Source organism: Suricata suricatta, chromosome 6 (genome assembly GCF_006229205.1).
Source record: "Suricata suricatta isolate VVHF042 chromosome 6, meerkat_22Aug2017_6uvM2_HiC, whole genome shotgun sequence".
Classification (NCBI taxonomy): domain Eukaryota; kingdom Metazoa; phylum Chordata; class Mammalia; order Carnivora; family Herpestidae; genus Suricata; species Suricata suricatta.
Window position 1 is genome coordinate 69,554,178 of NC_043705.1, and position 12,082 is coordinate 69,566,259.

Sequence of the window (12,082 nt, forward strand, 5' to 3'; positions counted from 1 at the left end):
TCCTTCTTTGCACATGAAGAATCTTCTGCTCCATCTGGCTTTTCTCTTGTGCCCAAAGATACATACAACGTCTGCAAAGATAGAACCTGTAACCATCTTTCTTTTTCCACAGCACCTGACTTTTTGGCTTATTTCCAAACTTCTGAAGCCAGCAAATAATCCTTTTGTAAAATCTATTTCTTGATCTATTAAGTTAAACACAACAGTTAAGATTAGGACTTTAATTAAGTGTTCCGCCCCCCAAATTCCTGATACTAAACTACGTGGCATATTTTCTCCATAGAGAAAGCAACAACCATTATCTTATATGATCAAAGGAGAGGAAATGGCATTTAAAAAGGCAGGGCCTTAGAAACTCAAGTTATTTAAGCCACCTGGCAGTCAGATAATCAAACAATGTGCTTATCTTATTTAATGTGGGTGCTCTTTCTGTATGAAGTAGAAGTATTTGGTATGTAGAAGGCACATGTAATTATACTCAACCATTCATAGATGCTGGCTTCCATTAAAACGTTCTCTGCATTCTGTGAGTGTTAGGTTTGCTTTCTTGCTCAGTCTTACTACCTGAAACTGATTACCTACTTTTCTACAGCAGGGGGCTCTCTGGAAGGGTCGACTACCCAAGATTTATAAGCACAAGAGGAGCCCCCTGTTTAGTGGAAATCAGAGTTGCTGTTTCACGGGTGCTGCACCAAGCAATTTATTTTAGTATTTTTGCTCCAGCTCTTTTTGGACCTGGAAACATTGGTGACCTTACAATAACAGAATGCTGTCATTAGAAATCTAGCTCAAGGCCCTGACTTTACAAATTTACATACAAATTAGAGGTCAAGACAGAAGTTTATCAGTTACATTCCCATTCAGCAAGGAGACCCAGACTGAAAGCACCAGTGAGGTTTTGCGAGTATAATTTAATGCAATTCTTTTAAAGAGAATGAGAGTGAAGTACCTGATCAGCTACGTTGGGGATTCTGTGCTCTTAGCAGCGTGTTGAGTGAGAATAGTTCAGAAACTATTATAGAAATAAACAGCCACACATTTGTAAGAACCTAATTCTTATGACATTTATATTTTCACAGTAACCATTTTTAATAACTCATTATCTTTATCTGATGACCCCTTTTATGACAACAATTAAGATGGTAATCCCCAATTTCAGTGATCTAGTAAAATTTAGATTCAAAGGAATGCAAATTCATTTTAACAATAAACAGTGGGTGATGCACTAGTTTTCTACACTGCCATAACAAATTACCACAAACTTAGTGGCTTAAAAACAATATAAATTTATTTCCTTACAGTTCTGTAAGGCAGATGTCCAACACAGGTGTCCGCAGGTTACCATCGAGGCGCCAGAAGGGCTGCATCCCTTTCTGGGAACTCCGCTGGAGAAAGTTTCCTTGCTTTTTCCCGTGTCTAGAGCCTGCCCTTAGTCCATGGCTGGAACTACCTTCTCCATTTTCAAAGCAGCAATATCAAATCTCTGACCTTCCATTGTCACTCTTTGAAAGGCTCTCCACTTTTAAGGACTTTTGTGAGTAAACTGAGTCCACTCAATAATCCAGGATACTCTCTGTCTCAAAGTCTGTACCCTCACCCACACTTGCATAGCCCCTTAGCCACATATTCACAAGCTCTGGTGATTAGGGCATGACACCGTTGGGAACCATTATTCTGCCTACCATATAAGCAGAAACAGCAAGATAAACATTTTTTTTATTATCCATCTTTTCTCCAGAAAAATTCATATAATTTAAATGTTTTTATAATAGGTACTATATATACAGGAGAAGTATGTAGCCCAAATGAACTTTTGTACTGACTGATTCAAACTCAGGAGAGATCATGGCATGCAAATTATTTCAACACTGGAGTGATGTCATATGGAAACTCAACCTCTTTTTCATGGAACGCTCCAATTTTAATTATCCCTCTCCTGGCATCATTTCCTTCACTGAAACAAATAGGCATTTTCAATTCTAAGTCCGAAATAAAAGAAAAAAGGATTTAAAATGTTTCATAACAGCTGTTTGTTAAAGAGACCCTATTCTTAAGTTTCTCCAAAGCATTTTGAGGTCTAAATATAACAGCATTTATTTTAAAAATTATAGTTGTATATAGGGTATTTTTAAGATACATTAGAATTTAAAACACTGCTATCCAAAAAGTTCCTGGTCTGCCAAAAAGAGGAAAAACCCATTATGAAAAGGGACAGCTAGAGATACTGAGTGGGCTTTCAGTGCAATAGGTCTTAAGTGATTCTATTTTCTAAACCAAAAATAAAGCATAAACTTTAAATAAGGGCACTTTCTGACTTTTTACCTTCTCTGTATAAAAAGTCTTTAAAAATACATACGTGGGAAGATTATTGTACTTGTATCTGATATACAAATGTATTTTTCTAATGTAAAACACAAAATAAAAAGACCTCTCCTGCAAATTGATGGTCAGTTTATAATGGACGACTGTGTGCTACACCTTATAATAAGCATCATGGGAGTCTGAGAAGCTTTCTATCCATTAGCAACTGAAGTGGAAGAAAGACCTGTAGAGAGATAAGGGTCAACTTTGCCAAACAGTTTCCGCATGTTTTAAAGTGTGCAAAAATGGAAATAGATCTGCTAGCCCTTCTCACTCATACATTAAATACGGTTCATTTCTTTGTTCCTATAAAATATCCCCAAAACAAGTCTCAAACATTCTATGAAGCAACCAAACATGTATCTTTTCATATTCATATATTACATATCAGTAATATTACTTAATGTTCATCTAATATTTCATACTAGTGTAGATAACTGCACCTCTTAATTCCCTGTCCAATTCTGTTGTGTTGATTCCTAAATTAAAGGAAGTTTGTCAACTCATTTTGTAAAGTGAAATCCTGAGTAGAAATTCAAGGGAAATTTCTGAAATATGACAAGTGATCTCAAACAAAGAGATTGTGTTCTGAAAGTTTACTTATAAGCCAAAATATATTTTTTCCACAGAAAATGATTGTCAGATGCCAAGCTGGCCTATAAACACCAAATTAATCAATAATAGCCAAATGGTGGATAAAAATCAGCAGAAAATGCACTATAATTCTCAAATAAACAATATGAATGCTAAATATTGACACTTCAGTAAATAACTTCTTATGTAATTTCTCTAAACTTACATATAAAATGAAATTTAAAGTTCCTAGAATCTGACAACAGTGATTCCATTTCAGGGTTTCTATGAGCATGCTCTTTAGCACTATTCTCCTTTACTGACTAGGATTACATGACCATGTTGAAAACAGCAGGTCTGGTATGAAATAAGCACTATAAAAATCATACACTTATTACATGAGCCTCACAATAAGCAGGCAGTAACCTGAAGAAAAGGTAACAAAAGAGAGGATGTATATCCATCCATGCGAAAAGAATTACCTGAGATGGCATTAACTAGCATGTTCTCAAACCTTCCTTTCTAGAAAATCTGGGCCTGAGGTCCCTGGAGGCCAGAACTAGGCAACTTAGTCAAAAAGTCACAGGCCTGGAGGAAAGGCTAACCAAATCCACCCTGTAGATTAAAGTAACCTTGTGAAGCAACTGACACCCCAGAAAGCAGATGGAAAACAAGAACTGACTTCGAAGCATTAAGCAGATGGACCCGGCCCATTCTGGTGTAAGGGCTAAAGTGCTTTCCAGAGGAAGCAGGAGGGCACGGGCACCAGAGATCATACCCTGCTCATTTCTTGCTAAGTCTGTGGGCCAGGCTGCTAAAAACAATGAATTATAAGCATTAGGATAAGGAAGAGATGGGCAGAGAATGGCAAGTGCTTGATCCTATTAAAGAAAAAAGTAAAGGGAAGGATCATTATTGGACTAATCTAGTGGTTTGTAAACCAGAATGAACATTTCAATCTCTTAGGCATGCCTTTACATTGCACAGTCCTAGGCCCTTCTCCTTAAAGATTCTGATTGCATAGGTCTGAATGATGATAATACTTAGCCAAATTTGTGAATTCATCAAATTATAGTCAGATCAATAGATTAGACTACCTCTGGAGTAAAATTTAATTACAGAACATTGTCAATTTATATTATCTCATAAAATAACACAAAACTGATTTAAAAAAACTACATACATAAATTGTACAACCACACATTTTCATACAACAAATAATATATGTAAATGTCTGAAAACATTTTTTAAAACCACAAATCCAAAGTAAGTAACATACAGCTTCTTCAGATATATAAAAGGTTTTCTGAAAAAATAAAATAGGTAAATGTGCTTTCAAGTTTTAAAATGTGAAACTTAGAAATTATATCTGATATTCATACTATAAAGAAAATAAGACACTATATTTTTCATTTCAGAAAATTCAAGTTTTTTCATCATAATTAAAGGAATTGCATGATCGATTAAACACTGTCAGCATTGTTTTCCAAAATCTTCCATTAATTTTTTTAATGCAGTCATACACCTGAGTGCTCTGAGTTACACAAACATATCCACTGGCAGTCTAAGACTCACCGACATTTACATTATGCTTCTTCAGGAAAATCTGAGATGAGCCACTAGTAAAATAGGCTATAAGGTTATTTAGATGTAATGATGAGTTGGTCTGCTGAACTCTAGAAATGATAGAAGGAATTACATCTTTGAATTTACTTTTAAACAAAATTCAGCATGTGCTATTTGGAAAATGGCTATTAAGGCTTTATCATAGAGGGGTACAAAAAATATCCTATTGTGCATAATGCAAGATGGAAAAAAAATGGTTTACAAATTACTGATGAACATCTAAGGGAATCCTGTTTTTTCCTTTTATTATGGACTTTCTAAAATCAAAGATATTTTTCAAATTAAAGTTACATTAAGATTTTCTGGAAAATTAAATCCCTACCTTAAGAACTTAAATGTCTTTAGAATTAAAATAGGAGTGGATGATTATAACTATTTTTTTAATGTTTTTTGGGGGGGAGGGGAAAGTTGATTCATTGATTCATTCTTTCTAATAGCTTTTTCTTTGTTTGTACTATAAAGTAATGCATTGTTACTCTGAGGACAATTTCTGATTCAATTCCAATGCTCTTGTATCTCCATGAGTTTTGGCATTGTTTACCAGCACCTACGGGAAATCACATACAGGAATATTAGTATTTTGTTTATTAACAATAACTATAATTAAATCTATTGAAGCCAAGTATGCCAAAAGGCAGCAAGCAACATCAAATAACACAAGAAGAAGTGACCATGTGCAATCTTTCCAGAAATTTTTGCTGAAATAAATTGTTCAGCCAAAGGCAACATCAAAGATAAAGCACAATTTATTCAAATGCTCAATTAGTAAAGATGAAATGTTTTGATTGTTACCATTGTCAGCACTGTATAAAATGGAAGGTTTCATTTGGTGGTTTTGTTTACAATGCTGTCATCTCTAAACTCTTACCCAAAATGAACATTTTATATACAGAACTGTGCAAATGATATTCCTCTCCTTTAAAACCACAGCTTAAAATTGAGGTTCTAAATTCTAGGCTCTAGAAAGAAACTTTGCAAGGTTTTCACCAATTCCACAAACTAAACATTTAATTTAGGTTGATTTGACTACTCAAATTTTTGGTTGTCCCATTTTCAAACATTGTGAAGGGTCTGGGATTTTGATCTACTTGCAAGCTAACAAGTTAGCCTTGGATGCTGCCAAAAGATACGACTCTCCTGGGTCAGAGACAAAGGTTTTTATCACTTATGGTACAATAAGCCGCATGAGCATCAAGACATTTACATTTGTTTTCCTTGGCCCCTAAGACTCACAGGGGCAACACGTAGGAAGGCATATAGTTTCCCACATACATACTGGATCAAATTACAAAAAACGAACCCTAAGCCTACGAGACTAGAATCTTTAATTTTTTGTTATTATTTTTTTATTTTTATTTTTTAAACTCTTTTTTTAACATTTATTCATTTTTGAGACAGAGAGACACATTGCATGAGTAGGGTAGAAGCAAAGAGAAAGGTAGACACATAATTGGAAGCAGGCTCTAGGCTCTGAACTGACAGCACAGAGCCTGATGCAGGGCTCGAACTCATAGAATGCGAGATCATGACCTGACCCGAAGTTGGACACTCAACCAACTGAGCCACTTGGGCACCCCTGTTATTATTTTTTTAAATGTTTATTTATTTATTTTGAGAGAGACAGGAAGAACATGAGCAGGGGAGGAGCAGAGAGAGAGGGAAGAAAGGAGAGAATCTTTAGCAGGCTCCACGCAGAGCCCAACATGGGGCTCGGTCTCATGACTGTGAGATCATGACTTGAGCCAAAATCAAGAGTCGGAGGCTTACCCGACTCATCCACCCACACATCCCAAGACTTAAATCTTTTATGATGGTCAATAAATAGGCATACCTTTTGGTTTGGAGGAAGACACTTATGTCGGCCTCCCAAGGCTGTCATTATAAAAATATCCTTGAAAAGATGGTCTGGAACAAAGAGCAGTCAGGCCATCTGCTCAGGGGATGTTTAGAAATGCAAGAATAGCATGGAGAACTGTCTCCCAGAATCCATACATGCTTTACCTTTCTGGTTTGCAATAGGGTAATTATAATGCCTTTCTCCAGGCATTGATGTTACTTATATTTCTTCAATATTATGTTTCATTGAAAGGCAAACAGTACTTCATATGCTGTAAGCATTTAAAAAGTTTCTCATTTACACTCATTTTATTTTATAAATTCTCAAGTTATGAGAAAACAATGTATGTGTTTTATATACTCTACTTTTTTAAAAAGAATTTTAGACATACAATTATGTTCATATATTTAAATACCAAAGCCAACCCATGAGGAGTAGTAACTGTCACATGCATCTCAGAGAAAAGACAAGAAATATAATATCTCCCAAGATAATATGAAGATCCCATTAAATTCTCCTACTTTCGAACCTATCCTATTTATTTGCCTCCAGTGCAATGCTTATAAAAAACTCACAGCCAGCACCTAGCACCTCTGTCAATACTTTCTTATTCTGCATGGTACATTAGGAGGATCTATTTCCTATGGGTTAAATCAGTGGCTCTCAATGAGGGGCAATTACCAGTATCTTCTAGCATGTCTAAAGGTATTTCTGGTTGTCACAAGTTGGGCAAAGGGAGGAAGACAGTGCTACTGGCATCTAGTGTTTAGGGGGTTAGGACGTTGCTCAGTAGTGTACAATGCACAGGACAGGTCCCCTCACGCCTCCTCCAAGAAAGGCTCAAAATGAAATATTGTGAATAAAATTAATGCCTTACGTCAATAAGCTCATAGTCATTTTTGGCATGTAAGTGTCTCAGCAGGTACCAACGTGCAGTTGATACAATAGACTTGGGATATCCAGGTTGATACACCACTCTTTCCAAAAGTCGCCGTGTCTCTCTGAAAAAGAGACTTACATTTAGTTCAAAGCATCTAAATTAACACAAAATATTTCATTGGCTAGTCTCATACATATTATCTTTCTTTCTCATTCTTTTGCACACATGGTACTGATTACTTCATGATTTTTTTTCATAGAATAAAGAATATAATAATGGCTAACATTTTTTACTGTTTATTACATGTTGGGTACTATGCTAAGTGTTTAACACATGTGGTCAACATTTAATATATGCAACCGTGTATGGTTTAGGTTGCTGTCACTATTTCCATTTTGCATACAAATAAATTAAGGCTCATTCCAAATAAAATTTATAAGCATTTCTGAGTGTTCTACCCCTAACTTTTTAAAAAACAGAATGAAAACAAATAAATCCATAAGTAATACAAAGATAATTTACTCTAAGTTCAAGATGTATTACATCCAGCTTTCTTTTAGTGTATGTTTTAAAGGACGTGTACAATACATGTACATATGTAATAAAACAGGCTGATTTACAACTGTGTTCTAAGTTTTTCTTTCCTAATTTACTAACATTTATGACTCCAAAGACTTCCAAACTTGTAGAAACAACCCAAATTATAACTTCAGAAGTTCTGAAATGGGGATCTTATAAGTAGTCATTGGATTGAAGCGGAATATAAAGAACTTATCTTGAAGATGCTTCTACATAGAAATTACCATAATGAGCCCACTGTTTTTTCTTTGACTCTATGTTGATTTGGGCTGACTTTTGGTGGTGATCACGTTGTGGGATATGCTAACAGATTACAGGCAGGTGGAGGCTAAGGTCTTCTAAATCATCTATCCTGAGTTTCAGCAGAACAAGTTCATGAGGAAGCATAAATTACAGCCTAAAACATTTCTTGGTGAAATTTACCACAAAAAAATGACCAAAAATAAACAATTCATAAACGGTGCTGGAACTGGTGATTAGCCATTAGTCTTAATTCTTCCTTCACTCCTATTTTGGGACATTGATGTGACCTTTGCCACGTACTTATATGTATTAAGCTCTGTCTTCACTACCTACCCTGTTCCAGTAACATATGCTCCTAAACCACTGTCTTACCTACAGTTGTTTTGCATTAAGTGTGATGTCCATTAGAGCCAGACATCACTCTCACAATTTCAAAATATTTTTTTCATTCATATGACTTTTAAGTAGTTTTCTTCAAATTTATTTCTGACCCCATCCACACCCTCCAATAAAAAGATCACTAAAATTACTATATTTTTATCTCAGAAGCTTTGGGGTTTTCTAAGACATAAGAACCATGTTATTTATAACATGCCTCTATCTTTTCAATGTTCATTAGTTTTTCATAGCTTATTGCCTTGTATGAGCTTAGGTCAATCTACCTTTTAACTTGGGTCTTTTTGGTTTCTAGAATCCACATTACAATACTGATGCATCCTAAGACAGCCAAACTCCCAGACCATGTTTATTTGAAATGCTGTCATGCCCAACCTCTCGTATTCTATGTACCAAACTATTTTCTGTAAAACAAATGCAAGACTTCATTTTCTTCTTTATTTGGTTACTAGAACAGCTTTTCCAAAGTAGTAGCGAATATATGAATAACACCAACTTTGTTAGACTAAAGTGAAATCTGTCCTAGAAGGACTGAAAGCGAAGTAACATTTCCAAGAAAAAAAAGAGAACAAAGATTTTTCATACCTTGCCCCCATTTTGCGGTTAAATTGTAACAAAGCTTGTAAAAATACAGCCAATGGACAAAAGCAAAGTTTCAAGGCCTCAGTTGTAGCTTCTTGAACCAAAGACGACCAGTGATCATTGGAAATATTAGCCTGTGAAAACATAAGACACATATTCAATCAAAGCTTTCAAGATGTTTACCTTAAGAGGATGCAATTAAACTCTCATTTATTGAATGTCTACTTGTCCAAGTCACCCTGTAAATGCTATAGGGACCCTGATTGTACAAAATGACTGAGATCTGATTTCTATCCTTAAATAGCTTCAGAACAGGGCAGATTGGAATAAATGAAGGTTTCAAAGAGGAAACATCACTTAAAATACACTAAAATATTTATTAAAAGAAAATGCACTATTCTGCTATGTAGGTGAATAAAGTCTATCAGTTACTAAGCCTCTTCTTTACCAAATATACAAAACTCAATTTAACATGATTCTTCAACAGGTAGTGATAAAGTCCCACATTCAGAATTTCTAAGGAGAGAGAAAAGACTAAAATGAAATATTTTAATAAAGTCCCAATACAGAAAAAAAGGCACAAAGCAGATCAGAGATGAATTAAATCAAACTCATCAATACTGAGAACTTTTTTAAAGAATTTTACTTTATAAGAAAAATATTAAGCTATCTATACATTATTTAGGTTGCAAATTGTAGTGTTTTACAGTATGTGCTGATTCAGAAATAACAGATATTTCCTAAGGAACAATAACTGAAGATAAAATGGTGAACAGTCCCCCAAATTATGTTAGAAGTAAAAAAATGTACTTAAAATCTTTCATAAAAACCTCAGACTGTAACTAAGATTTCATAATTACAGAAATATAGAATACACATTTTAATAAACTCAATAATGAGTCAATACATAGTCCATTTCAAACACTAAATTATTAAAAATATTATAAAAAGTGTTAGGGCAATAAACAGCATAGTACAGGCAAGAGTAACTAGTGTAATCAAGGAAGAGGAAGCTATAAAGATAATAAATTTGAAAAGACAGGACAGAGGTCATGAGGCATCTTCTACAAAGATGGGAGCAATGAGCCCTTGGGTACATCTGGAAAAGAAAGTAAGTCAAAGCCCAAACTAACAAACTTAATCCCTAATATATTTTTAAAAACCAGTAACACAAAACTTTCACTGGTTGCTTTTATAATGTTCACTCAAAAAATATTCTGTAAAGTTAGCCCAAAGATTATTACAGAAGGAAATAGTTTTTATGTATAACTGGTATATTAAACAATAGAATGCACATTTTTGTCTTCCATTGAATCTTTAAACCTCATTATATGAGGAAGCATTTTTCCTCTGTCCCTGGATATAAATTATAGTAGTTCCATGATATCCATTTTTCTTATGGTCATCTCAAATAATCTTAATTAGAATATCCTCTTCTTTTCAGGATTTCAATCTTCATTCAAAGGTATGGTTTGCATCTGATCCCACCACAGCTCCCACACAGGATATGGTTACAGGTGGCAGCAGCTGGCCAGCTCCTCCTCCCAACACTTCTACCTTTTCTTGCTAGTTGAAGTTTCAGACTGCTACTGAAATCCTAGAAGTCTGTATTTGACTGGTGTCACTATAAGAGGATACTTCTAGGTATGACAACTATTTAAATCTTTTTTTTTTCATCCAGACTTTCCTGGCTTTATCGCAACTTCATGGGTAGTCTCCCTGTGGTGCCCAGTGCAAAATAAAAATATATGGCCCTTTGTTCAAAAATCATGAAGAATTTCAAGATGGCTGCTGTAAGGATGAAACCAGGAGTGGAGCCCTGAGCCCACAGAGAATGCACACCTGTGGGGCAGTCCTGCTCACCTGCAGTTCCACTAACCTGGACGAATACACTCTATCTCATGTACTCTCCACATCCTCAAAGCCATCCTGAGACCTCTCATTTCCTTTTACTGAGACCCCATCACTCCTCTAGGTGGCCCTGCTGGATTGGATCTAAGTTAATTCCTACGCCAATCCACTTTCACACGGGACCACTCATTCCTGGCTCCAACAAACTCCAGGAGTGCTGCCAACGAACGCCATGTCACAGGAATTCTTCACTCCCTCCATCTTGTACCCAGGCATATATTGCTACCCACCTTTGGGATTCACCCACTGCTGACCACTTTCTGCCAGGGCACAAACTCATTTTCCAAAGCACTCTTTTTCTCTGTCCTAACACCAGGTAGAGAGCCACTGCTTCTGGGGTTATGTCAGATACCTGTCTATATGCTACTAGACATGTGCCTCTAGGATCTCAGAGGCCATACATCAAAATCTCCCTTTGGGGTACCTGGGTGGCTCAGCTGGTTAAGCATCTGAGTGCAGATCATGCACTCACAGTTTGTGAGTTCAAACCCTGTGTCGGGTTGTCCTGACAGCTGAGAGCCTGGAGCTTGCTTTGAATTCTGTGTCTCCCTTTCTCTCTGAGTCTCCCCTGCTCACTCTCTGTCTCTGTCTCTGTCTCTGTCTCTCTCTCTCAAAAATAAATAAAATTAAAAAATTTAAGAACCTTCCTTTCATGGGCAGAATTCAAAAAGATTCTTTTTTATTTTTGTTATTTTTTATTTATTGATTTTTTTTTTTTACTCTTCAACTGTTTATCCCATAATCAGTTACCCTAGAAGATGAAACCCAATTGTGTATAGATTGAAAGCAAAAGATACACCCTTTCTCCCTTCTTCACCTATGTGGGCATCTGTGTGTGGAAATGTGCCATAGAGATGGCTCTCCAAAAATAATTTCTCCATAATCCTTCTCTAACTTCTAGTCCATTTATAGCTTCCTTATAGGTTAATCTTCCACTACTTCAGAAGTCTGTACCTTGATCTTATATCTTACTTTGGAATTTGTTATCTCTGAAATCTGATACTTAATACCTTATCTGAACCTCTCAGTGTAATTTCCTATCCATATATTGTCATACATTCAGTACCCTCTCATAAAGTGTAATTTAATATAGC

The 12,082-nt window shown here is 35.6% G+C and overlaps 1 protein-coding gene across 1 annotated transcript in view; it reads right to left on the bottom strand.

The window, feature by feature from the left end:
- Positions 1-1,038: 1,038 nt before the first annotated feature.
- TTC37 (tetratricopeptide repeat domain 37) overlaps positions 1,039-12,082 on the bottom strand; it is an 83,280-nt gene continuing 72,236 nt past the window's right edge. Inside the window, exons 41-43 of the mRNA XM_029942621.1 lie at positions 9,081-9,211; positions 7,275-7,398; positions 1,039-5,107 (exon numbers count right to left, since the gene is read on the bottom strand). Coding sequence (XP_029798481.1) covers positions 5,033-5,107; positions 7,275-7,398; positions 9,081-9,211 — 330 coding nt within the window. The 3' untranslated portion in view covers positions 1,039-5,032. The remainder of the gene's footprint in view (positions 5,108-7,274; positions 7,399-9,080; positions 9,212-12,082) is intronic.